This window comes from Aptenodytes patagonicus, chromosome 17, assembly GCF_965638725.1.
Source record: "Aptenodytes patagonicus chromosome 17, bAptPat1.pri.cur, whole genome shotgun sequence".
NCBI classification, from domain to species: domain Eukaryota; kingdom Metazoa; phylum Chordata; class Aves; order Sphenisciformes; family Spheniscidae; genus Aptenodytes; species Aptenodytes patagonicus.
In genome coordinates, this window is record NC_134965.1 from 1,278,291 (window position 1) to 1,304,888 (window position 26,598).

The window sequence follows — 26,598 nt, forward strand, 5'->3', positions numbered from 1 at the left end:
GGGGGTGCAGAGGAGCCGGGGCCTGCAGTCTGGGAGGGCACCCGCACTCATGCAGGCCTGGCCCCAGCCCAGGGTGGTGTGTTGGGGTGATCCTGGGTCCGCCGCCATCATGCCGCATGGCACGGGGCTGTACCTGTTCCCCCTGCACCCTGCAGGGCTGGGCTGTGGGGTGCTGGGGGAAGCATATCCCCAGGCACCCCCGAGCCCTCAGAGCCCCCCACCACATCCCCCCCTCCCATGGGCATCCCTGCCCCTGATGCCTTAATCACCCTGAGCATCCTCACAGGGCCCCCACCCACACCCTTGACACCCCATTTAAGCTCAGCAGCCCCTGTGCCATGGGTGCGCTTGGCCCAGCCCTGTCCTCTGTGCCCACTCGTTTGCTCGTGGGGTTTCCTGGCTTCCCCTTAGGTCTTGTTTTACTTCCATCTGATGGTCACTGGATGTGCAGTGGGACCTGCTGCTGCCATGGCCCCGCTTGCTGCCATGGGATGGTGGGTGCTGGGGCCACCCACAGCACCCAGCTCGTTTGCTGTGCAGAGCACCCCAGGCTCCCTGCTGTTCACCCCACGGGTAGGAAGCCTGCGGATGGGGATGGGGGACGACTGGAAAACCCACCTTCCCCCCACCCTGGGGGCACCCCCAGTCCCCTGTGCCTCCCCTCTGTGCACTGCAGGTTCACCCCATCCCTCATCCTCCCTCCAGTCCCTCTGATCCTAAATATCATCAGCTCCTGTGCTCTCCTCCGCTGGCACTCGCCCCCTCCACCTCATATCCCTGCCTGGCCCTGCCCAGGTCCCCCCATTCCTCTTTACCCCCATACCCCAGCCAGCTCTGTTCCCCTCTGCAGGGCTTTGCTCCCATCTGGTCCCCCCTGCTCCCCGTGCTCGAGCACCTCTATCCCGCACCGAGCACCTTCAGCTCGGCTCTGGTCCCCTCCGTGCTCACTTGCACCCCCTGTGTGACACCCCCTGCACCCTCCGATCCCCTTCCCCCCTCACCATGTATGCCTGGATCCTCTCCGGACCTCTCTGCTTGCTGCCTCTGAGACCCTCCCTGGATTTCTGTGCCCCCCCCCGTTCTGGTCTGCTTCAAGCCTCTCCGGAGCCATCCAGACCCCTCTGCCCCTACCTCCGCTCCCCGTGCAGCAGAGCTGCCTGCGAGGGCAGCGAGAGCTTGGGCAGGCCTTGCCCCCCCCCCCCGTGTCCCCCGTGGATGGGACCCTGCCCCACGGTCTCACAGGAAAAGGAGCCCGGAAAGGGGCTCTGCTTTCGGCTGCTCCCTCGGCTGCTTCTGGTCGCCCGCGGCACGTCTGGGCTGGGACGAGCGCCAGCTGCCTCCTTCCTGAGGCAAGATCGAGCCGGTTAGGTCAGCACGGAGGTTTCGGCAGTCTCTCGCTTCCTTGCTTGTGTTCTTCAGACGACCTGAATCACAGAGCACAAAATACTTGCAATCAATATTTCTCCCGAACAGACACCGGTGTCAGAGCCTGGGAGCTTCTGAGTGAGAGCCACGCCGTCCCCGCACCGTCATTTATCCCCATGTGGATGGCGAAAGCCTGTTGAGCGTATGGTTGTATTATTTTTCTCTGCTAAAGTGGCCGATGCATTTCAAAGGGGTTCCCCAGATGTCCTTGGCAGAGAGCTAAGGCCAGGCTCTGCGTTTCTCTGGTCTCTGCATCACCCAAGACACACCAGTTTTGGTTTTCCACCAAGCTGAGTGGTGCAGTTGATATGCGGGAGGGAAGGGGTGGCATCCAGAGGGACCTGGACAGGCTGGAGGAGTGGGTCCATGAGAACCTCATGAAGTTCAACCAGGCCAAGTGCAAGGTCCTGCACCTGGGTCGGGGCAGCCCCTGGTACCAGCACAGACCGGGGGGGGGGGATGGATGGATGGATGGATGGATGGATGGATGGATGGATGGATGGATGGATGGATGGATAGATAGCAGCCCAACGGAGAAGGACTGGGGGATACTGGTGGGTGACAAATGGAACATGAGCCAGCAACGTGCGCTTGCAGCCCAGAAAGCCAAGCGTCTCCTGGACTGCATCACCAGCAACGTGGCCAGCAGGTCGAGGGAGGGGATGCTCCCCTTCTCCTCCGCTCTCCTGAGACCCCCCCCCTTGGAGCACTGCGTCCAGCTCTGGGGTCCCCAGCACGAGACAGACATGGACCTGGTACAGCAGGTCCAGAGGAGGCCGCCGAAATGGTCCGAGGGCTGGGACACCTCTGCTATGGAGAAAGGCTGCCTTGTGGGGAGCTGCCAGCCCCATCCACCACCTGCTGCACCTTCTCCCCGTGCTGTGGGTCAGAAAACCACCACCATGGGGCCCTTCCCTCCTTTACCAGCGCTGCCTCAGTCTCACCTTGGTCCCTCCTTCCTTTTACAAAGATGCTGAAGGCCACCTCTGGCCAATGCCAACACAGGCTACTTATCATCGGGCCAAAAATCACCATCACAAACATTAACCCTCTTAACACGGAAATGGAAAATGTTTGTGCTTCCTTGGATGGAAGCAGCTCTCACCCCAAACGCTGGGATACGTGAACCTGCCTCCTCCCACATCCTACCCTTGCAGCTCCCAGCACTCCAAGACAGACCCCCACGTTGGCGGCCCTGCCTGCATCTCCCTTCCCAGAACAGCCAACTGAGCCTCTTGTTTTGGCCCCAAACTGGCTGATTTAGCCTAGTTCCCCTTCTCCCCAGAGGATAAAACCCAGTGCTGAGGCTCCGGTGACAGTCCCAGCCTGTGCCTACCCTTTGTTGCACTTCATTCCATGTGATTTTGATCACATCTTTAAAAATAAAAAAAATCCCAAACCCACTCAAACCCAGCCTTCCCAGGGCAGAGGTATTTCCGCACGGCGAACGCTCCAATGCAAATTCTCCGATGTCCTATTTTAGGTTTCTCTCCAGCGCTGGCACTGGCTGCAGACATCCGCGCCGGAGCTCCCATTGAGCCTTTGGTAGTAATTGCGGTGGAAGGAAATAAGGGTTTCTCAGGGCAGAAAAGGAAAACTCTCCCCTCCTTCCCTGGGCTGTGCCACCCCACGCCTGCCACCTAATGAAACCCCAACTGGCATCAGCCCTTCCTTCTCTTCCCTGTATTTATACATTTATTCCTTATATTATTCATTATATTTTCCCATATCGGAGAGCCCCGTGCAGCCCCACCTCTTTTTCCAGCTTGGGCACCCCCCTGCGTGGCTCTCCTGCCCCACGGTCTCTGCGGGGGGGGGGGCAGTGCCCTACGATGCCCCATGCAGCTCCCCTGCCCGTTGCAGGCAGGTTGCCCCAGGCAGGGAGGTCCCGCATGGCTCAGGGGTCACTTCGGCAGGAGGATTGTCTGGGTGCTGCTCCTACCCCTGCCGCCGCCTTCCTGGGGCACCCATGGTTGTTGCTTTTTTTTTTTTTAAATCCAGAAACCAAGGCACTGCCTCTGGTTTCTTCCCACTCTCTCTTGTACCTCTTCACCCCTTGTCACATCCATTTCCACCGCCGCCTCTCCCGGGTCTGGGTAAGGCAGCAGCAGTCAGTCTGATTGCATCCCAGCGCCGTCTGCCCGGTCGGGAGCACGCTGCGTGGCTGTGAGCTGCTGGCTGGCGGGATGACATGCCTTCCCCTCGCCTCGCTGATGCGATGAGGATTTGGGATGCTGTGTCTGAACGCATTGGGCAAATGCTCATGATGAAGCAGGTAGCCTTTGTATCCTCGGCTTACAACTTGATGATTTCAGTAGACCTGAAACCCCTGTGCTATTGCATGCCGTTGCTCTTCCCCTCCTTTAAAGGCAGCTAAAACATCCCAGAATGACCTTGCAGCTGGCATATAGGCCACAGACCAGATTCTCCATCCAGCTCTAGCAGAGAGAAGTCTTCAGCATGTCTTGTGGCTTTTCTGTTCCCCACAGCCAGAGTGGAAAGACCAGACCAAGAGCCTGACACATTTTTCAGGGTTTATCCCAAACGATGGGAACCCCTGGTCTAGCTGAGGGATGTTGGCTCTGCTCTTCACCAAACACCTTTTAGAGGCTGAAGAGGAAGGAGAGGAAACACCTCAGGATACGGAGGTCTTCCCCAAAGCTTTCCAGTGTCTCTTCTTGCTCGTCTGTACATCAGGGTAGGGCACAAGGGACAAAGCACCACCACCATGCTCTAAAAAGTCATCCTTCATTTCCACCAGCCACAAAACGCTGATTATTTGCTCCTCCTCTTCTCCTCGACCTTTGGGCTATCAGAATACCTGGAACTGGGACATTCTCAATTGTTGACCAACAGGCTGAGAGGTGGGTTTCTCGGCTACCTGGGACTTTGGCAGATGTTTGTGGGCTCATCTCTGCCCAAGCCGGCATTCTTGGTAAGAGGAGAGATGAAAACTTTTGCTTCCCCTTGCAGCACCTTTGGGGCGTACGCTCGTTTCTGCATCACCAAGAGAGGAAGGGAAGCCCTTCAGAAGGTCCTGAGGACATCACAGGAGGAAACCACCCCTCACGTAGCTAGGTGTATAAAGCTAGAGTCTCTCTTTGTTTTATCAGCTGTATTCAAACCATTCATATTTATTCAGTGGTGTGGTGACTGTTGTCCAGTAGACGTGTCCTGGAGCTGCTGCTTCTAAGCCGAGACAAAAGTTGATGCTCCTTAGTTCTGTTGCACCAGACCTTGTAAAGGCAAACACCAGAGCTCACGCTGGCTCCTACAGCCTCCTTGTAGTTAAAACTTTTGGCAGCAGCCGTGGACAGTCTTGAAAGAGAGAAGGGATGGACGGTTTGTACAAAAGCCCGCAGATGGGCAGATTTTTCCATGATTTCTGGTCAATACTGCCATCCCTGGCAACTGTGTTGGCCCAGGGTGCCAGGGGGGCACCAACCTCAGCATCAGCCTGGTGGCTCTCTGCACCAAAAGCAGAGATGTCGAGTCAGCAGGAACGGTGGTGTCGCGCAGGTATTTTGCTTCCTAATGACACCTTATTTGAGCATAGTCTACCCAGCATGGCCTGGCTAAGTTTCTGCAAACCCTGGGTGTGTTGAGCGTGGACAGTTTCAGAGTGGCCCAGCGCCATCCAGCCACGCTGTCTGCTTGGCCCCCTGGTTTGCAGAGTATTTTCAGATTTCTGCTGCCATGGCTGGGCAGCTCCTCGCAGCAGAGGACTCCCTGACCCAGACCCCAGCACACGCACCCTGGCTGTGGTGGGCACATGAGAACGGGACAGGGACATGAGGTGGATGGATGTAATTATAGCGTGGTCTTTAATTGCAGAAGAGCCCGCCTATGTGGCTATCGATTCCGGGAAGCCTCATTAGATGTGTTCACTGGCACGTTATGCTATTTCTGGAGCTCCCTTTAAAAATCACAAGTTGTGCCGTATTTTGGCAATATAATCCCCATACCTGTAGTCACACAAAACCCACCAAGAACATTTGGTGTGACCTGCCAGTCTGCTGAGAGGCTTGGCAGAAACAGCCGTTCCTTCCCCCCCAGTGATGACGTCACAAGCGATGTCAGCATGAAGTACAGGGACCAAGTAGAAATGACAGTGAAAGCTTGGTCTGATGCTGATGTTCCCCTGGGGAAGTGGGCAAGGTGCCACTCTCCTGGGTCTCCAGCTAGGACTACAGGTCGCTGGCAGAAGCCCTCAGTGTTGGCTGTACTTGGGGAAACAGCACCACCTATTTGCAGCATTGTTTTACGAGTGCCTTTGCAGAGAAGACAACGTGGCCTCCACCGCCGGGGTGTTTGTGACCCATCAGCAGGGCTGGGGATCCCATCCTGGAGCCAAAGGCTTGGTGTAGCATCCTCTGCTGTCCTAGGTCATGCTGGGTTAGACCTTACCTCCAGGCACCTCCCTGCAGCCCAGAGGTAACGCCTGACGTTTGCTCCGAGTTTAGGGTCACGCGTACGAGTCGCACAACGTGTGTGCAGGGACCAGGGGAGGGAAGAGGCACGAAGGGTCCACAGACAGGTCAGACAGTCCCAGGCTAGGGGCTTCATCTCAGATTTGGCTCTACCTTTCCAAGGCAGGGTCTGCCCTTCCTCTCCCACGCACGGACACGAAGACACCCACCCTGAGGTCCGATACCCGTACAGGTCTCAGTCCCTGCCCCACATTTCCCCATAGCTGCCTCAGACAGACGCCAGCCCATCGGGGTCCCAGAGCTGTCTGGGGGGGCCAGAGGTTCCAGGAAGGTGTTGGCCCCACAGGACCAAGGGGGAGAAAGCCAGCCTGCCCCCAGCTTTGCTCTGGCCAGGAAAGCTGTCCCCACCCCAGCCCATCCCCACCTCTGCGGGGAGAGCAGCTGGGCGAGGGGCACGGGGATGGGGCTGCCTCCAAACCCAGCTCAGCACCCCCTCAGGTTTTGACCCCCATGGGTTCCGGGTGACAGAAGTGACCTAGGACCCCCCATTCCAGCTTTACCACAGGCTTGGGAGGAATGAAAAAGATCTGCTCTATTAAACCTGCTGGAAAAAGGGTTCAACGGGTGGTCTGGGGCATCCAAAGCTCTCGTGGAGCAACCGCTACTTCTTCTTGCCACTTTTCTTCTTGCTTTCGATCAGGTGCAGCCCCTGCTTCTTGATGTCTTCCCGGGTGAGGACAAGGGCATTGTCTTTGTCAGCAAAATCAAAGGGGTCTGGAGGAGAGAGTGGAGGGGAGCGGGCTGGGGAGGGTCTGCAGGGCCACCTCCGCTGTACCTGTGTCCCCAGGGAGAGCCGGCATGTTTTGGAGGGCTGGTGGCATCCCAGAGAGCCCTCGTGCCGAGCCCTCGGGCACAGGCTCTGCCTACTGGGTCCCAGGGGCTGGGACAGTCGCTGTGGGATGTGTCCCCCCACTTTGCTCTCCTACCTTGGATCCCACTGCCTATGTCCTCCAAGGAAATCTTCAGGTTCTGCGGATCATTCGCGGTTGTTTTCTCCAGAAAATTTCTGACCTTCACAAAAGTCTGTGAAAGACACCCTGGGTTAATTGCTGAAGGGGAGGCGGGTGTTACAACCCAAGGGGTGCCCCACCTCGATATCCCCCTGGGGGACACACCCCACAGTGCCCAGTGCCACCGGGGGCTGAGCTGCTCCATGGCTTTTCCCTGGGGCCACCTCCATCCTCCCAGCTGGGAGGACGGCTTGGGATGGGCCATCCGGGAGAGCCCGATGTGGGTCCCCAAAGACCACAGCAGGGATGGAGCCCCCGCGCACCTCGTTGTCCTCGTCGGGGCTGTGCTTGTGTGGGGGCAGGACGGCCACCCGCTCCACCAGGTACTGCAGCTTCTGCCCACAGTGCTGGAGCTTCTCCTCCACGCCCCTGGCCTTGACAGAATCGTCCTGGAGTCAGAGAGAGAAGAACCACCTTAGTGGGGAAAATGAGCCACTTGGGGTGACGGTGGCTGCACAAGTGTCACTGAGCTGTGCTGTTGCACCACCGAGCACTGGCCGGGGCCGTGTCACCCCAGCGCCGCGCGGGTACCTGGCCGGGCACGGTGATGCCATGCAGATGGACCAAGAGGTTGTCGATGCCGTTTTCAAACTCGAGCAGCAGCTCCTGGTTCCTCAGCATCTGGGCTCGCATCTGCTCCAGCCGAGCCTCTTCCCACTGCAAGTTCATCCTCAGCTCCTCCTCCAGCATCCTGGAGCCAACCACATTCACATCCATACAACTGCACAGGGGTGCAGAGACACCCCAAATCTGTTGCAAAAGCTGCTCAGGTTGCCCCCCCGCAACTGCAGAGCAGAGATGCTGCCTGCAGCCCAGCTCCATGCTGCTGGTACCACTTCCCTCGCCAGATGAGGAGCAAGGGTCCTCCTGCTGCCCACAGCAGGAGCTTTGGGTGCTCTGCCAGGACCAGAGCCGGGGGAGCACCCTGCTCAGAGAACCTCCCGGTGCAGGAGGGGTGGGCAGCTGCAGTGGGAGGGAGGGAGGAAGGGGTGCCCCGTTGGGACACCCGTGATGCACATGTCCCCCCCAAGTGTGGTGGCCCAGTTGGCACGACTGTCCCGAGGCCAGCAGCACCTGGTTTTGTTGGGGGGCTGGCGAAACTTCAGCTCAGCCTGCTTCAGCTCCAGCTCCTTCAGCGTCTCCTTCAGCAACTGCTTCTTCTCCTTGCATTCCTTGACATACTGCTCCAGGTCCGCCGAGGACTTCTGCTGCGCCAGGAGCCTGCCGGGGATGTCCTGGCCAGGGGAGAGCACGAGGACTCAGCCCATGGTGCTCCTGCAGGGTGCGGGATCCGGGCCGTGGCCTCGGGGAGGTTTCTGCACCATGGACTGCTGCAAGCTCATGTCATGGAGAAAAGCAACTCTATCCCTGCCCACACAAGAGGGGCTTTGGGGGGCTCCAGGGACAGAGGAGAGCAGATAACCCCACAGTGAAACAAGGTGAGCAGAGAGGTCTCAGCTCCCTGGGGCTCGAGCAGCCCCAGGTTTTACTGGAGATGATGGGTTTTTACGTTACCCAGAGGTGGGAGCACTGCACCGCAGTCTTGGCCTTCTCCATCTTCTCGGTCACCCAGGCCTCGTGCTCCTTCTGGGACTTGGTGGCCTCCAGATCGGCACCTGGGGTGGGAGGGAAGCGGCAGGGAAGGATGCCTGTGGCTGCGCCCACGTCCCACCCCCCTGCACCCCACCAGGCACTCACCCACCAGCGGGTCCTGTGGGTGCATGGTCGGGAAGTCCATGGCGAGCTCATACCCGGCTTGCTGTAAGGACATTCATCGTCACCCCCCGAGCTGCTGGCACCCTGGGGGAGCTGGCCCTGCAGGCTCCCTCACCCATGGGGGGCTCGGCACTGATGCCTGCCATCTGCCCGCATCCCTGCCTGCGCTGGGTCCCCCCAGCTCACCACTCTCAGATGCCTTTCGCTTGCTTCCTTGAGCCAGTGTCTGTCGATGTGTACCTTCTGGGTGGCCAGGGAGCGGTACCTGAACTCTCTCTCTGCAAGGAACTGGGTTTCCATCTTGGCCATGTCCTCCTGGAGCATATCAGAGAAGGGAGAAGCGGCTGCCATAGCTGGAATGGACCTTTGTGAGCCAGCTGAGCTTCTGGGATGGCCGGCGTCAAAAATGACCGCCGTCGTGTAAACAGGCTGGGAAGTAAACTGGGCAAGGAGGGCTGGAGGGTGGAGCATGCTGCCTTCACCATGGCTGGTGCTTTGGGCAGGCTGTCCCCAGCCCCAGGGCAGTCTGGCCCAAGAGCAAGATGTGGGAGGAGCTATGGAGGCATCTGGGTGCTGTGGGCAAGCTCAGCTCAGTCTCTTTTGCTCTTTATTGCAGGAAGACTCACCAGCCCGGGTGCATGGTGCCGTCTGTGGGCTCTGGAGGGTGGGAGAGGGCCCCAACGTGCCCCAACGTGTAACCCCTCACCTTGGTTACATCAGCAGCTTTGAGTGCATCCAAGGCCATGAGCTCCATGTCTTCCAGCTCCCCGTGGTACAGCTTGGCCATCCCGCACAGGAGGTCCAGGTGTGGAGGCAGGTGGGCCAGCTCCTGGGACACAGGGAGCCACAGCGCATCACCCCACCGAGCCCCGGGGGTCCCCCGCGCGCTGTGATAGGGGATGGAGGAGAGCAGGAGGACCGAGCCGAGCTGGGAGGGTGTCCCACCAGTGCAGCCCCCATGGCACTTCATTGCCTTTGCAGGGGGAGGGGGTGGGACGATGGCACAGTGAGGAGGAGCTCACCTTCCTCAGGACATCCCGCACTGCCAGGTACAGGGCGGTCACCTTCTGTCCAGCGTGGACTTTCGTGAGCATCTTCTCAGTGCTGTTCTCCAGCTGGCGAATCACCTGGGGCAGAGGTGGGAGGGGGGGACATGGGGTGACCCAGCATGCCAAGCCCGGTGCCCACCCAGGGAACGCGGGGATGGGGGCTGGATTAAAGCCCCCCCACAGGTGCTGCCACCCCAGGAAGGGGTCCTGGGTACCTGCAGCTGCGCCTGGTGCCACTGGTCATCCATCTCGGCATCCTGCAGCCGCTGCAGCCGTCTCTGCAGCTCGTCCTGGGCTCGGCTCCGCTGCCTCATCTGGTACAGCAGCATGTTGCACGCGTTCACTCGGCGAAAGATGTCGGCCCGGAGCTTCTCCTGAGCCACCTGGATGGGCACGTGAGAGTTCACCAGGCTGGAGGCAGGACTCGCTGGGCATCCGCGGGAGAAGGGGGTCCTGCCTGAAAACTCCCCCCAAAGCAGAGCTGGGGACACCGAGACGTTGCTCCAGGACATCGTCACTCCCTTGGCAGGACAGGGTCTGGGAGAGCTTTGCTCTGGGGGGCTGGTTGGGGTAAGGCAGAGGTGGGCATCAACATCTGCTGACGGCAGCGGCGGGTTGGGCTTAGGGACTCTGCGTAACGCAGACCCAGGGCTGGGCGTCAATAAAATCGATCCGTGCCCCAGATGCAGATGCTGGCGGAGAGCGGTGGCACCGCTCCATCCCTGCAAGAGGCCCTGGGCAAAGACAGCTCTGCTGAGCCAGTGCCTCTATCTCCACGGGCTTATAACCAGGTCATAACCTTGGGACAGGCAGCAAAGGGCAGAGACAGCATCTCTCTCCCTAGGGTGCAGCTGGACCCCGCAGGAACCCAGGCAGACCCAGGGACACGCTGGGTGGGATGGCCAGGAGCTGTGTTGGGACAAAGGATCTGCTCAGGGAGCTAAAGGAGGACCTGCACGAATGGGTCCTGCGGTGGAAAGGGACCCGTGGGACCACAGGTGAACACCCCATGTCTCGCCACACCAGCCCTGTGGGGCTGCCCTTGTGCCAGCACCAGGCCCCTCTGCTGTGCACTCTGTTCTTCCGAGCGTCCCTGGAGCCCCAGCCCCCTATGAACAGCCCATGCCCACCAGACCCTGCCGTTACCTCCACCGTCTTCCTTGCCAAAGTGATGCCCAAGTGCTGCTGCGCTCTGCAAGCCTCGGAGGTGGTGAGCTTGTTGTGCTGTGGGCAGGAGAGGGGCGGAGAGAACATCACCGCCAGCCTGGGGACGGTCACATCCTATTGCTGCCCTGTGCTGCCTGCTCCTGGAGAGGACCGGCGGAGGAGCTGGCTCTGCAGGGCCAGCACCAGGCAAGGGGTACAGCAGATGGGACCTGCCCGTACCTTCTGGACAATGCCCAGGGCATGGACGTCCTCCTGCACCGCCTCATGCAGGCGGGGGAGCAGCTCTCTGTTCTGACTAAGCTTTTCCTCACATGACTGCGTGAAAAACTTCCTCCCTTGCTCTGGAGGAAATATTAAGGCGCTGTTGGTACCACGCAGGACGATGGGGGGACCAAGAGCCCCCCCCGCCCGCCCCGGGCCGTCCCCACGAAGCCGAAGGGGCAGCACCTTGCAAGGCGATGACGGCGCGCAGCTCCTGGACGCGCTGGCTGAGGTTCGCCTTCTGGCCCTGTGCGGTGCCGACGTTCCTGCCTCGGCCCTCCAGCCCCGCTGCGCGGGTGGCAGCCATCACAGCTCCACCGCCCGCTGGAGCGGTCACCAGGCTGTGACCACGGATGGAGCCGAGCTCCCGGCGCCCGCAGAACCGTTGCCGTGGCACCTCCAACTGCCGCACGCCACGCACCTCCTGCTTGGCCATCGCCTCCCGCTCGGCCATCGCCGCCCACAGCCCCTTCCTCTCTGCTTCTGCAGGCAACGGATTAATTAATAACCAATTACTGAGCCCTCCGAGGTAGCCGATGGCAGGGCGGGCAGCGGGGATGCCAGCTGTGTTTCCCATCACCGTGGCTACGGCAGTTGCAACCCACCCAGCCGGGAGAGCCTTCCAAGCCCCACCAGAAACAGGGCGAGGACAATTTCGGGGAAAATATGTGTACACGTATACCCAAACACGCTACCAGCGCTCGCCTGGAAGCTGCCAGCTTATTTCAAATGGCAAGAGAGGTCTATTGCTACCTAGGTATGTACCTTGGGAAATTTCAGTTAATTAGCCAGGAAATGGTTGTGCAGGGAGATACGCTCCTGTTGAAACGGGCAAGAACAAACCAGCTACCAATACCATATTTATTTTGATGCTTACCATACACTCTTGCTGAACTACAAGTATGACAAGAAATGCAAGCATGTACATTTATTTGTTGATAAATAAAATCAAGCTCCCTCTACCAGAGAAGATCCTTAACGTTATAAGGAAATTGCCTTCCTAGCACCAAGCTTGTAAGTCAGCTTAGATTAAGTTTCTGTAACTCAAGATCTTTAACCTGCAGCCATCCTGTTGTGCTCTAGGTGTTGAACATAGAAAATAAAGAAATTACAGGATTGCGAAATCAAATACTACCGACACAATGCCATCTGAGGCTCTCACTCAGTGTCTCATTTGCAGATTTATGAACTGCATGTTAGCGCTAATTGCCAGTGACAAGCTAAATATCAATGTTATCATCTTCGGTGCTTCATCAAGTACCCGTGAAGGGATGGCCATTTGAAAAACAAGCAGTTAAGGGTTTGTACACACGAGGAATCTTGCCAGTCTGTCCACGCATGTAGAGATCTCCACACTGAGGCTGTGTCCACATGGCAAACGTAGTAATTATGCCACTAAACTTTCCTAGGCAGCATTTAAACACCATGGAAGATTACCTTGGGGGCAAGAGAAAGCATTTTAAAATGGGTAAAATGGTTCAAGAATCTCCATTTCACTGTCCCTCAGCAAAACCCAGACTCCACAGGGGCAAGTCCTTCCAAGATATGACTGAAGAAATTTAACCCAACCTTGCACAAGCTCCTACCAACAGACTGCTGCAGAAATCAGCTTCCAAGAGGAAGCCTTTGACTAAGGATCTAGTCCCGCAGGGCCTCCGCACCTGACACGGCAAACCGCTCCTCCTCCAGTTGACTTCAACTCTCCCTGCTTAAATTCTAGAAAATTCACAACGTGCTAATGGTACAAAGGAAAAGGTCACGAGTCACGCGCTCTAAAAGTAAACAGCAAACAATGAACACAACACGTGCTCATCTGGCAGAGAGATCTAGTCGTTGGCAAGCCTGCAGCGCCTGGCTTGCTGCGTACTATCAGCACGGGAACAGGTACGTAGCACTACAGGCTCCTTAAATTCCTGCTGGTTCAGCTTTTAGTCACCCAAGGATACATGCTTTGCCTGGTGGTCTGTATTTTTAGTATCTCCTTCTCCAGTTGTTGTCCTCTCTTCCCCTCTTCTTTGAAATACGCAAGTTCAGCTTAAAAGCATTTGTTTGACACAGCTGAAACAAGATTTAACAGAATTACCAAGAACTACATGCCGTGCCTCAGGAGCTGGCTGGAAATTCTGTGCATGTATTAGAAAGCAGCATAAAAAGACCGAGGATAAAGGACAGCTGCCAGAATTGTTCCCTATCACACTAAAAAGAAAAGGGGCACACACAAACAGTGACCGCCAGGAATTAGGGCCCAACAAAAGCCTGTCTAGCTCAATGGCCAGAGGCCACCACCGCCTGTTCGAGATTCATCCTACCACGTGAACGAGAACAGCTCAGAAACGCAGGCTACCCCTTCCGCCTACAAAAAGCATCACCACGGCCAGAGCTACCTCCTATACTATTACCAAAAATAATTATTTTTATTTTGTTCTGTATCTGTAATATATAAATAAGACGATAATTCATTTTTATTAATGTAGCTAAATATATTTTACGAATAAGTTATTTGGAGAACATTTTTTCTAAGTCAGCACGTACTGTTATATCCAGTGAAGGAAATCTTTAAGAATGGTCCTTTAAAGTACTCTAATTATCAAGCAGCCAATTACGGAAGTCTAAGTCAGTTTTCATGCTGCCAGGAGATCGGTTTAGACATGATCCACGCTTTGCACCTGTTTAGAAGTAAAAACGCAGCTCCCTTTTCTTAAGGTTCCTCTCCTCAAATACAACCCCCCCCCTCAGTGACCTACGCAATCTTCCACTCAGCACTGACAACTTACAGACGATTGGCACTGTATCAGTCAAAACGCTCTTCAATAGCAACTCTTAAAGTAAACCAAAGCTAGAGTAACCTCTGTATCAAGTCAATCCTCATTAGTGCAACTCTGACACAAAATGCTCCTACAGGCAAACCCATTTGTAAACCAAGCAAGTGTAAAATGATAAAAAAAACAAACCACACTGCATGGAAAAATCCCAAAGGATTAGTGTCAGAAAGTATTTGGCAGCAAGAGATTGGAAAAACCATGAAGGCCGAACAGAAGAGAGTGGCTAACGCCAGCCATTTCGTAGGATGTCGTTAAAGCAGAACTGCTCCAGGAAGGTTTTTGTTATTCAAGCTTTTCATCTCCTTCCTCCACATCTTTCAGACTGAGCACTTCCAGTGTTCCCTTCCCTTTTGTCTCACTCCGGATCAGCTCGTCAATCTCTCTGAAGCAGCCTGGGTCAATAAGGCACACCTGAAATATTTCACATTTCATCAGTCAAGCAGTAATATTTGATTTTCATCAGCCCCTTCGCAAGGTCTAACATTAATTTTCATAAAAAGAATATAATTGCTTAGTTACTAAAAAGGACTTTGCAGAGTTGATAAGCAATTTCTATCACGTAATCTTTCCAAAGAAGTCCTGCAGTTCCATTTACCCATGCCGGACATGTCTTTTGACAGCTGGATTCTAATCCGCTCTCAGAAAGATTTTTACCAATACCAAATTTTGCTTTACCACAGACTATTTTTTAAAAAACTAATTAACCACTGTCAAAATACAGGCCTGACCCACCAAATAAATAAGAGTAACATTCCATATTTTCAGAGACACTTATCAGTGTTGTAGGAGAATCACTGCTAAGAGAAACTACGCTGTGCTTCTCCTCAGCCTGAAGCAGCAATCTCCGCGTAAGAAAGGCTACTTCAAAGCTTTCATCACTAGGGTTGTGCGAAACTAAAAACTACAAACTACACCTCTGATTTAGAGCCTCTGGTAAACTTGCAGTTTATCTAAACAACTTCCATATATTAATTCATCTTCTAGTAAACCCTACAGGTGTAGTCAAATCAAGTATGAAACCCAAGGACTGCTTTATCGCTTACAATTTCCAACTGTTCATGGAAATCTTCATTCTCAATAACTTTAATCAGTGGCTTGAGCTTCTCTTTCAGTTTCTTCCCCTCCTTTGCCGGAAGAATAAACCGCAGCCTCATGTGAGCACGTTCAATTTGCATGGTCTCCTTTAACTGCCTGATCACTTCCAGGGCCTGTAAAGACATGAAGAAGAAAGAGCATTTACACACCTGCTTAAAAAACACCGCACAGATCAAAACCTCAAATCCTTCGCATTAGCTTCCGACATATTTCTCAGTAGTGGACACTGCCACTCTGCTGCAGGGAGTTTGCTATCACGCTATTTTGATAGATTAACAAGAAAAGGCACAGCTCTTGCTGTTTGTGATCACTTCAAGTACTAAAAGAACCTGTCTGAAATAATGTTAAATAGCAGTTATACTGCGGAACAACAGGAACCCACGTGGCTCAGACGCAAAGCCTGATTTACTACCTCAATTAATATAAACAATAAACCTTTTATTTCTGTTCCGGGCATATCACTGTTGCTGCGTAAATTAGTTTCTTTCTTTCTCCCTTCCCTGAACTGTTAGAAAACCAACTGCATGCGTTTCAGAGGCTGCTTGTATCCAGCATTCAACCACCAGCCAGCTGAGTAATCATTCTGCGGGCTTTAGACTGCAGGGCTTTTTTGACGCCGCTGTGACCGCTAACAGAGAAATTACACTTGAAGGCAACACTTCTGCGCAGAAGCTGATTTTGCGAGAAAACTAACCTGCTGCTTCGTGCTCTTGTGTGGTTTGACGGAGTAGTGAATATCCTTCATGGCTCTTTCTATAAGGATTACTGTGTATGGCCTCTTTGTTTCAGGATTCACACATTTGTCAGCCACAATAGTTGCGATGTCTCTAAACATCTGCTCCAACTGCGTGTGTCGTTCTTTGTCCGATACCTGCAGCTCCCCTTTTGATAAAATCTGGACAGTCAATAATAAAAAAATCAGTTAAGAAATGTCACAGATTTGACTAAAGAGTGAAAACCCCAGTAACTGTTAAATTTCACAATTGCTTGAATGGTTTGGTTAGACGTGAAGTGCAGAAAAAGAATAACCGTATTAATAACGTTCATCATTATGACAGACAACACTGGAAAGATTTCAGAGAAAAAAAACACCTCTGAAACAGTAAGCTACAAAAAGAGAAGCGCAGATTTACTTGAATTCTCATCACCCACAACAAGTCCACAGTTCATACCCTACCCAGAAGGACTAAGCAATTAGATCTGCTCTTAACACTTAATTGAACTGTCCCAAGTAAGGAACTGTCCCCTTCCTTTCCCTGCACCCTTAATAATATATCTTAGGTGAGAAACTCTTCAGTGCTGGTTAACTTTTCTTCTGTGTCCGCAGACATCAGTGCACAGAAGCTGTACGTTATACTGAACACTCAGAACTCTTTTCAGCCAGATGCACAGACAAAATTTAAGACTATACCACAGAGCTACCCCTCCTTTCTACCCACTTCTTGACAAACAACCCTTTCGCCTACAGCAGCACTGCATTCTGTGAAAACCTTCTGGTAACAAACCAACCTACCATGTCTGCGTGACCCTTACGTAAAACATTTGTGAAGTCTTCTCCAAGCTTCTACAAAGCAAAGTGGTCGAAACCTACCATCTTACAGATTTCTGTTTGGTCATCCGTCCCAAACGCTTGAACGAGATCTTCCTTCTTTGCCACCTGGCCTTTGGAAACATTGACAAACACCGTGTCCGTCTGCAGGACCTCGTCGAGATCTTTCTCCCTGGAGATTGGGGCAGGGTTAGAAAACCCATGAAGTCAGCAACGTAAGAGCGCGAGAGATTTTAGCAAGGAGGAACAAGTCCTGCTGCCAAGGTCTGAATCAGTGGTGCCTGGGAACTTTGGCAGCGCCAGTATCACTCCCCAGGGAAGGGCGGGGGCGTTGCGCAGCGCCCCACCGTCCCCCCGGGCTTCACAGCCAGGTCCCACGCGAGCTCCTCAGCTCCACAGCCGGGCCCCACGCGGGCCTCCCCCCCCCCAACAGCCACGTTCCCACGCGGGCCTCGCCCTCCCCAGCTCCACAGCTAGGCCCCACGCGGGCCTCCCCCCCCCCCCCAACAGCCAGGTCCCCACGCGGGCCTCCCCCTCCCCGGCTCCACAGCCGGGCCCCACGCGGGCCTTCCCCTCCCCAACAGCCAGGTCCCCACGCGGGCCTCCCCTCCCCCGCCCCGGCTCCACAGCCGGGCCCCACGCGGGTCTCCCCCTCCCCGGCTCCACAGCCGGACCCCACGCGGGTCTCCCCCTCCCCGGCTCCACAGCCAGGTCCCCACGCGGACCTCCCCCCCCCGCCCCGGCTCCACAGCCAGGTCCCCACGCGGGCCTACCCCCCCCCCCCCAACAACAGCCGGGCCCCACGCGGGCCTCCCCCCCTCCCCCCAGCCAGGCCTCACACAGGCCCCCGGGCCTCCCCCCCCAGCCGGCGCCCCTCGGCCAGGCCCCGGCGGTGGCGGCCCGTCACTCACGCTCCGCTGCGCCAGCCCATGACCTTGTTGCGGTAGCAGGCGATCTCGAAGCGCTTGCCGCCGCGCCGCACCCGCACCACGGCCACGTTGGTGAGGCGGATCTGGTTGGTGGGGGTGAAGATGGACATGGCGGCGGCCGCTCCTGCGCCACCGGCGGGCGCGCGCGGGGCCGGCGGGCGGGGCCGCCCCACGCTGCCTCCCCATTGGCCGCCGCCACGCCTTCCCCGTCGTCCCCCGCCCCGCCTCCCGTCGCGCCAGCAAAAGCCGTCCGGAGGGAAACGGGGGGAGGCGGCCGGAAGGGGAAGGCGGCGGCACATGGCCTGAGGCGAGTGGGGGGGGGCTCCGCCGGTGAGGGCCGTGGGACCGGGAGCCCGGTGTAGCGAGGGGCCGGGGGGGGTCAGTGACGGCGAGGGAAGGGTGTGTGTGTCTGTGGGGGGTAATAACTGTGAGGGAGGGGCGTATGGGGGGAGTAATGCCCGTAGGGGGGTCAGTGCGAGGGCCGGGGTAATAACCGTGAGGGGGGTGTGTGTGGTAATAACCGTGAGGGGGGTGGGTGGGTGTCTGGGGGTAATAACTGTGGGGGAGGGGGTGTGGGGGGATAATAACCGGGGGGGGGGTAATAACTGTGTGTGTGGGGGTAATAACCGTTTGGGGGGTGTGTGTGTCTGGGGGTGATAGCTGTGAGGGGTGTGTGTGTGTAATAACCGTGAGGGGTGGGGGTAATAACTGTGAGAGGGGTGTGTGTGTGTGGGGGTAATAACCGTGAGGGGTGGGGGTAATAACTGTGAGAGGGGTGTGTGTGTGGAGGGGTAATAACTGTGAGGGGTGGGGGTAATAACTGCGGGTGTGTGTGTGTGGGGGGGGTGATAACTTGGGGGGGGTAATAACTGCGAGGGGGTGTGTGTGTGTGAGGGGTGTGTGTGTGGGGGTAATAACCGTGAGGGGGGGGTAATAACCGTGAGGGGGTGTGTGTGTGTTGGGGGGGTGGTAATAACCGTGGGGTGGTTACTGGGGGCAGGGAATGGGAGGTCTGTGTGAGGGGCTTGATCAGCGGGGTAGCTATGTGGGTGGGGGTGAGTACAGAAGAGGAATTAAATGGGGTGGGCTCGGGGGGGGTGTGTGCAGAGGGGCAGGTCCTGGGGTAGGCACAGGGGTGAGGGAGGGGGGAGCAGCTCCAGTGGGGGGTCAGGCACCGGGGTGGGGGGGTGCCATGGGGTAATCACAGGGGGGAGGTACAGGGGGTGAGGTGGAGCGGGGTACTTGGGCTGCTGCAGGTTTCTGGAGCCCCCCTCGAGGGGTTTGCTGCTTGTGTGGGCTGGCAGCACTGGGGCGGCCGACACAACGGCAAGCGCTCTCAGCTCTGCTCTTTCGGGAGGTTTGGTGTTGCTGGTGGAGGGGTGAAGGGCATCCCCTCAAGCTTTTGATCTGGTGCTCTAAGTAACAGCCTAGGGGAGAAGTAAGGTAAAGTTTCCAGCTTCTTGGAAACACTCTGTTTCTGGGCTCTTGTCTGATGTCTGCAAAAACAAGACCCAAGAGGACTGCAGATAACAGTAGGAGGGTGTCGTCTGTGTTTCTCAGTCAATAAGTGTCACAAATGAGCCTTATCTAAGCTCCTGAATGTTTCGTATGAAGTAGGTAATCACAGGCACCGCGCAAGCGTGCTCCTGGCTACAACATTATGTACCCTGAATGTTCTGAACCAACTTGAAAAAATCTCAGTTGTTCTGAATCAAACCTGACTCAGATAATAGAATTCTGAAAAAGTACTCTCAATTGAATCCAGGTTTCAGTCTGGCCTCGAAACTCTGGGTCAAAGCTGTTGTAATCAGCGTGGTGTCTAATGCGTACAAGCAAGGGTTGTGTTCAGCAGCAAGCTCTGTGGAGATGATTTCCCCCTTGAAATGGAGCTTTCTAGCTCCAGGGATCTGCACACGTCGGGTCTGTGGAAAACTAAGGCTAGTACGATACAGTGGATGTTTCACAAGGACTTTCTACTTTCAGACACTTGCACAGCACAAGTATTTTCTGCCTTTCCTTATAACAGAACCTGCCCTATCTAAGAGAAACCCAGAGTTTCCGTATGACAGTCTAAAATGTTAGCTTGGATACACAGATGGAACTCAGCTGACACACCTCTGAGGTGAAGGCTCCTTGATTCAATTGTAGTGTCTTGTCTTTAACCAAAAGCTGTTTTCTGCAGAGCCTGAGGGAAGAATAGCAAATGGCATGAGACTGTGGGTACTGTATGATTATTTTTTGTGTGCTCATAAGTTCATACTGTAGGAATCTGCTCTTGCTAAATCTCTGATTTATTCTAGATTTAGATGTCTCAATGGATACGTGGAACAACTTCTATGCTTGCCTGGTGTCCTTATGGCTGCACAGATTTTACATCTATTCTGCTGTTGCTTTTGGGATAAGCATTTGGATCGTCATTCAGTTCACCACCACCAAAACCAAAAAGAAGGTAACTGAACACGTAAGCGCTTTTGTCTGAGAAGACCCCAAAAATCTGTGTGTGGAAGTGAGTAGTTGCCAGGTAAAGGCGTACCCACTGGTGCAGTGAAATGTGCTACTTCACTGTGGGCCCACCTAGGTTGTTGCAAATCCCCAGTGTAGTTTAGTTCATCTGATGGTTATGATCCTCAGTCTAGATTGTCTTATGTTTGTGGGTAACTAAACGCCCTCGTTGCTCTGATGTCAGAGCAGATCTCAGCTGAATGCTTCTCACTTTGTAGCTGAGAGAATGTGTCAGCCTGGGTTGCTCTGTCACTTCGAGTAAATCACTCTGCTTGTGCCCAGTGTTTTCATGTTTCCAGTGATGCTAATGACAAGGTTGGACTGGTTTTAGGATGGGAGTGGGATTAGGCCATTCGGGAATTTAAAACCTCCTCGTGCGGGTGAGTGAAGTTCTGCTGCACGAGTTGGGAGGTTCTCGGGTTCACCTGGATCCTGTTACCTGTGTGAGACGAGTGTATTGTAGCATGACCTAGTTCAGAGAAATAGTTACTCGTGTGTTTCTTTAGGTGTGAGAGAAACTGAAATGCTTTGACTGTCGCATTTGCGTAGTGCTGAGGGTCTGGTCACAGGATTTGAATTTTAAATGCTTTTGGGGAAAAAGGGGAAAACATCCCTTTGAAAAGGGATTGAATGTGACACAGCGCTTGTTTTGTAGGGTGAAAAATCCAATGGGAATCCCGCTTCTTCTGAAGGAATAGAAGACAAACTAGTAAATGGATATGCCACCCTGCAGGCAAAGGAGGTCTATGTTGCTGGGGTAAAGATTTTCTATGGGTCTCAGACTGGCACAGCAAAGGTATAAGTTACTTTTTTTCACTTACATGAAGTTGATTTGAAATACTGTTGAGATTCAAGTATGTTGCTTCCCTTAGAAACACTGCACTGTGTAAAAATCTGAAAGTTCATCAGAAAGTTCATTAGCTCATTAGAATTCATTGCCCAACATGAAAGATAGGTGAAAATTATGTAAAAATAACAGTTTTTCTACTCCCTTTAAGTGGGGCATGCAGTAGAGACATAGATTATGAAGCTTAAAGTTTACTCGTACAATATACTCTTAATTTGCTAGCAGGTCTTCTTAGAGAGAAGTTTTAGGTGCTTTCTCAGAAAGAAATTTAATTTGTGTGTGTAAATGTAAAATCATTAGTCATTAAAATTCACGTCTCTTCTTTCAGCCAGTATACTTCATTTTTTTTTTAATGTGAGGAATTGTAGGTCCAGTGTCCAGTTCTCATGTGTCATTGTTCTTTCTGTGCTGGGAGAAGTCTTGTGACTGGGCATAGCAGGGCTTGTTTGACCCGTACGATAGTTGGGTGTCCTGGTTTCAGCTGGGACAGAGTTAATTTCCTTCCTAGTAGCTGGTACAGTGCTGTGCTTTGGATTTAGGATGAGAACAATGTTGATAACGCACCGATGTTTTAGTTGTTGCTGAGCAGTGCTTACACTAGTCAGGGACTTTTCAGCTTCCCATGCTCTGCCGACTGAGAAGGCTGGAGGTGCACAAGAAGCTGGGAGGGGGCACAGCCAAACTGGCCAAAGGGACATTCCATACCATGGGACGTCATGCTCAGTACATAAACTGGGGAAAGCTGGCCGGGGGGGCCGCTGCTCGGGGACTGGCTGGGCATCGGTCGGCGGGTGGTGAGCAATTGCATTGTGCATCACTTGCTTTGTATAGTCGTCGTCTTGTTGTTATTATTATTAGTAGTATTTTATTTCAATTATTAAACTGTTTTTATCTCAACCCATGAGTTTTCTCACTTTTATTCTTCTGATTCTCTCCCCCATCCCGCCGGGGGGGGTGGAGTGAGCGAGTGGCTGTGTGGTGCTCAGTTGCCAACTGAGGTTAAACCACGACATTAGGTTGAAGTAATTGATAACTTTCTACATTTCTTTTTTTTTTTTTTTTTTTCCCCAGAGATTTGCCAAAGGTCTGGCTGAAGCAGTTATTTCCCTTAATTTGCCTGTGGAAGTCATTAGCATGGGAGACTATGATCCAGATGATTGTTTATCAGAGGAGGTAGGTACATCATAAATACGAATAATAAATACAAGTTTTTCCTGGGATTGCGAAGGCTGTTTTCCTCTTGTATTTTTCTCCTGTTATCCTGGAAATCCGCAAAGCTGTGTGTTGAAAATTGCTTCCCTTCTATGTAAGCAAGTATAGCCTATCAATCCTCCAGAAAATACGTAAATTTTGAAAATTACTAGGAAAGGATCACGTAGAATATTTTGATGCTGGCAGTGACTTTGTATGAGCTAGTTCTGTAACTCGGGTGTGAGTTACGTGAGAGTGGCTGCACCAGGTCCCCCTGTGCCGCCTCTGACAGGGTACGCTTGGGGAAGGGTTCAAAACCAGAATAAGTAGATGGTGATACTTCTGCAGCCTTCACAGACTTAGAAACTTCTTGTGAGGCATGTTTATATTGAGTAATCCTTGATGGATTTTTCTTCTGTGAATATTGGTAGTTGCTTTTTTGAATCCGTGGGAGACTTTATTGCTGCAAGAGTCTGTTCAAGCAGCTGTTGATTGGGGTGGGGAAGGCAGATGTCCAGTTCTCTTTTACCACTGTGTCTCTGTTAAGTAGGGGAAAGACAGCTTGATCTCTCTTGGCTAATTTAAGATGGCTTTGCAGGGAAGATGGCCATTCACCACTGTTGGGATTATCACCTGCAGCATCCCACACCAAAGACTATTAACCCACTTAGCAAAAATCTTGTCTTTTGACTTCTTCCAGCTGCCCATGTGTTACAGCTTTCTTCCTGATGTAAAGTGTTCTGAAAAATGCAGTGATCTCTTCTGTTCTGTTTATATTATTAGACAACCAGCAGGAACATTTGTGTGTTCTTGGTAGCTACGTACACAGATGGACAGCCAACCGAGAGTGCAGCGTGGTTCTGCAAGTGGTTAGAAGAGGCTGCGAATGACTTCCGCTTTGGGAAAACGTATCTGAAAGGCCTGAGATACGCTGTGTTTGGCTTGGGAAATTCAGTTTATGTTGATCACTACAACACAGTAAGTATCTCCTGTGCACCTTTCTTTGATTTCTGCTCCTCCGAAAGGCTAAGCTTTCTTAAATGCTACAAAACTGAATGATACTGGTAGTTTGTGTGAGAATTGCAGCTGTCGTGCGGACTTGATTAGGGACTGGGTTTAGGGCACGGGCAATGCAGCTTTGAAGCAATTGTGCTGCCCTCTTAAATGGGAAAGGAGTCCCATAAGCACTGCGTTAATCTGGGGGGGTATGGTAATACATTTGGTAAATCATTACTGAGTTAATTTCCCAGCTTCGAAAGCTTTCTATCAGTGCGTGAGGGCACAGTACTGTACACCCTCTCACTTGCTGCCTTTTAGTTTAGAGCGCTTTTCTCAAACTTGCGTACTTTGCTGTATTGTGTGGATTTTGGCTTTATTTTCTGATGTGAAATATGACGGTATCTTAGCCTGGTAATTAGTTTCATCTCAGTCAGAAAAACGGCATGACTTGTCACCAGGATATTATGTTTGTGTGTTATGCATGTGGCCATTTTTTGACCAGCAAGCATAGCACAAAGAAGCTCATTCCCAGAGCTCATCTCTTATCACATCAGTGTGATAGCAGAGGTATTTTCAAACGGGGGCCTGAGGATGTGTGGTGGTGTTCAGACTGACTTGTGTCTGTGCTCTGAGTCAGCAGGTGAGAGGGAGTCCAGAAGTCCCTGCCTTGCAGTCCTGTGCAGCTCACTAACTCTGTTTCCAGGCTTGGTCCTTGCTTTCTTAGTTGCCTGCTTTGTTTAACTTGGACTTCATTTAATTCCCCTCTAACTTTCCTCCTGTCCTAGGTTGGAAGAAATATTGACAGGTGGCTGTGGATGCTCAGTGCCAGCCGTATCATGACTCGTGCCGAGGGGGACTGCAACGTGGCCCAGAGCAAGCATGGCAGCATTGAGGCTGACTTTGACGCCTGGAGAGCCAAGTTCCTCAGTCGGCTCCAGGCCCTCTGCAGAGGGGAAAAGAAGCCCTGCAGTGGGAAGTGCAAGAAAGGGAAGTGCAAATCTCCGGGGAAGCAGAGCAAGGAGAGCTCAGATCATGAACATGGGGCATCAGAATACGAGAATACTGAGGTAGAGCCAAAATCCATGTGGCCTTATTCCTGGTTTAGTGCCCCTTGGAGCACTATTTGACTTCTCTCCTTCCTCCTACAGTCCAGAGGGGTGCTGTGGGAGCTTGATACTTCTTTGTTGTGAAGCGGAGGGAAGAGGGATGAGATCCCATGGTGGATAACAGGTAGAATAAGTCTTCCAAAAAGAATCACCAAAGAATTAGTGGTGGACCTAGGCTAGATGGCATCTATATGATGAGGGAGTCTTCCCCTTGAACAGGGGGGAGGTATATGTTGTGACAGAGGCTCCAGGGAGCCGGTCTGGGTTCTCATCGGAGTCTTTGCTTTGTCTCATGGCCAAGTGAAGCATTTAGTTCCCTGTGAGCAGTTAACTTGCTTCCACTTCAACTTGTTGAAGCTTAGGTGCTTTGCCTGAGTCCCAAGGTTTTTCCAAAGGCAGTTGAGGGAGTGTTACCTGAGCAAGTCCTGTATTTCCTCTGAAGGTGTCTGTCTGTAATCATCTCTGTGTCTTCTGGAGTGTTTGTTGATTGTAGGTTTTGAATAAGAAATCCTCTCTTGCTCTACAGTGCAAGACCCAGAGCTGCTGTGGCACTTTAATCCTCCCTGCAAGCCATTTACTGTGGGTTGGAAATGATTACTCTGGCTATGTTGAATTTTGTGGGAAAACGGGCTCTTCTGGCTGAGTGGGTTTGAGTGTGTTGGCCGCTGCAGAAGCAAGAGGAATAAATCTTGCTGTTACAGCAATGCTGTTGTGCTGTACCTTGGCTGTGTACAGAAAGGGAGACAACTTTTCTGCTCGGTGAAGAGTTTGACTTGGAAAGCAGATCTCTCACTCCCTGGTCATTCGGGCAGAGGCACCTGGAGGAGTTAAAGGGGTTTAGGCTTCCAGTTCACTGTAGTACGCAGTGGGAGCTGGACTCCTCTGTATTGCTTCTCATGTGATCAGATAGGCACATGAGGAGAGCGGAGCAATCTGGAGGTAGGATATCTGGACTGAGTTTCAGGTGGCTTGTGTGCTACTGAACTCTTAAAAATACACACTGATAAAAGCCTCAAGTTTAAATGCATCTCATACATTATACAGGTTATTGGTAGACTATTCCTTCTTTTTCAGTAGTCTTTACTGATTGTGAGAGCTGATTTCACTGGTTAGCACAGATGAAGGTCTTATGTTTAACATTCAGATACATTCCTAATTTATTTTTTTATTTGATCTCTTACGCAGGCAGAGGAGTTGTTTGAAACCAGTAGTGAGGAGGAGGCTGATGCCGAGGAAGCTGGAGGCACAAATTCTGTCATCGATGTTGAAGATCTTGGCGATATCATGAGCCACATGAAGAAAGCAAAGGTACTGCTGTTACAGTGAGTGTAGAACTGTCAGGTCTTTGTCACTTGCTCACAGGGAACTAAATGCTTCACTTGGCCATGAGACAGAGCAATCCTGCTGGATTGGAATCTGTAGGGTCTAGTTAGAGGGAGAGTAAAATATGAGCTACTGGAGAACCTGTCCCAAAAAAGAACATACTTGGAGGTGTGTTGGACATAGTTATCAGCTGTGACTTGTTCACTGAGCAAATGCTGCAATGGTGACCTGTTATTTTCAGTCTGAGAGAAATTATTCTACAGCCAACATCCAGATCTAAATGTACGTTTCTGCCACTGTGATTCACAGTCCAGTGTCTAAACACAAATCCTGTTACTGTGTCTGCCCGTGGGTACATCAGCTGAAATGCAGGCTTGTGCTGTGCTGGTAAGTTGTGATGGGGAGCAGAGCTGCTGGTGGAATGGTAACACGCTGCTGCAAGAGCTTCTGTGTCTTGCTTGCTGCTGCCCTAAGAAGAGGTGCCAGGCTTGCAGAGCAAGCTGATGAACTTGATCTGACCTGTGCTGAGCCTGTCAAAGACAACCGTGGTTCCTGCTTTGTTTCAGGGTGTTACTATCTCTGTTCCTGTGCGGTTCTGTTCATGTTTCTTTGTCTGTGTTCAAAGAGTCTGCAAACAAGATACACCAAACTCATTTATTTGGTTAGCACACAAAAAGGAGTGAGGATATAAACCGCTACCAGGCTAAGCCTTAGTGTGCTGGCTGCGCCGTTGGCAGTCGGGAGGGGAAGGGTTGGCCCTGGAATGGACCCGTAACGTACTGTGTTGCCATCTGCTGACTCTGTTTTTCCTCCTTAGTGATCTTTCCATGGTGCTGTCTTTCCTCGTGAACCCTTGAGCTGCTATCCATCCCCCTCTCAACAAACCTACCTCTGTCTGTAGTGACACCTTCCTTGTCTTGTTTACCTCTATGGTGTGGATTTCTCACAGCTCTCTCCCAAATCTTAACAATTTCCTCAGCAGTCTGAAATGAGGTGACACCGCTGGGCCACAGCAAGCGAGGCCTTAGATCGCAGGAGGCTGCATGCTTAGGAGGGAAGGGGGTTGCAAGGGGAGCATGGGGATCTGTGTTCTTTCCCCACCTTAGGGAGGGGAAAG

General features: G+C 52.9%; 3 protein-coding genes across 3 annotated transcripts in view; 1 reads left to right on the forward strand and 2 right to left on the reverse strand.

Moving 5' to 3' along the window:
- Positions 1 to 6,516: 6,516 nt before the first annotated feature.
- CCDC183 (coiled-coil domain containing 183) lies at positions 6,517 to 11,572 on the reverse strand. Its single transcript, XM_076354900.1, has 14 exons — positions 11,305 to 11,572; positions 11,077 to 11,198; positions 10,837 to 10,914; positions 9,906 to 10,073; positions 9,664 to 9,768; positions 9,348 to 9,470; positions 8,828 to 8,956; positions 8,624 to 8,684; positions 8,441 to 8,541; positions 8,000 to 8,160; positions 7,457 to 7,646; positions 7,189 to 7,314; positions 6,842 to 6,938; positions 6,517 to 6,629 (listed from the first exon to the last, which is right to left on the reverse strand). Exons 1-14 carry the CDS (start codon positions 11,570 to 11,572, stop codon positions 6,517 to 6,519), a joined length of 1,842 nt encoding a protein of 613 aa, XP_076211015.1.
- A 393-nt stretch (positions 11,573 to 11,965) lies between these two features.
- SBDS (SBDS ribosome maturation factor) lies at positions 11,966 to 17,660 on the reverse strand. The gene is made up of 5 exons (XM_076354220.1): positions 17,496 to 17,660; positions 16,627 to 16,756; positions 15,730 to 15,930; positions 14,984 to 15,148; positions 11,966 to 14,351 (listed from the first exon to the last, which is right to left on the reverse strand). The coding sequence occupies exons 1-5, from the start codon at positions 17,621 to 17,623 to the stop codon at positions 14,223 to 14,225; spliced, it is 753 nt and encodes a 250-aa protein (XP_076210335.1). The 5' UTR covers positions 17,624 to 17,660; the 3' UTR covers positions 11,966 to 14,222.
- Positions 17,661 to 17,874: 214 nt separating this feature from the next.
- The window catches only part of LOC143168310 (S-adenosyl-L-methionine-dependent tRNA 4-demethylwyosine synthase TYW1-like), a 108,648-nt gene continuing 99,924 nt past the window's right edge, over positions 17,875 to 26,598 (forward strand). Inside the window, exons 1-7 of the mRNA XM_076354626.1 lie at positions 17,875 to 17,912; positions 19,814 to 19,962; positions 20,671 to 20,811; positions 21,934 to 22,035; positions 22,837 to 23,031; positions 23,838 to 24,119; positions 25,344 to 25,466. Of these exons, the coding sequence (XP_076210741.1) occupies positions 19,828 to 19,962; positions 20,671 to 20,811; positions 21,934 to 22,035; positions 22,837 to 23,031; positions 23,838 to 24,119; positions 25,344 to 25,466 (978 nt within the window). The 5' untranslated portion in view covers positions 17,875 to 17,912; positions 19,814 to 19,827. The remainder of the gene's footprint in view (positions 17,913 to 19,813; positions 19,963 to 20,670; positions 20,812 to 21,933; positions 22,036 to 22,836; positions 23,032 to 23,837; positions 24,120 to 25,343; positions 25,467 to 26,598) is intronic.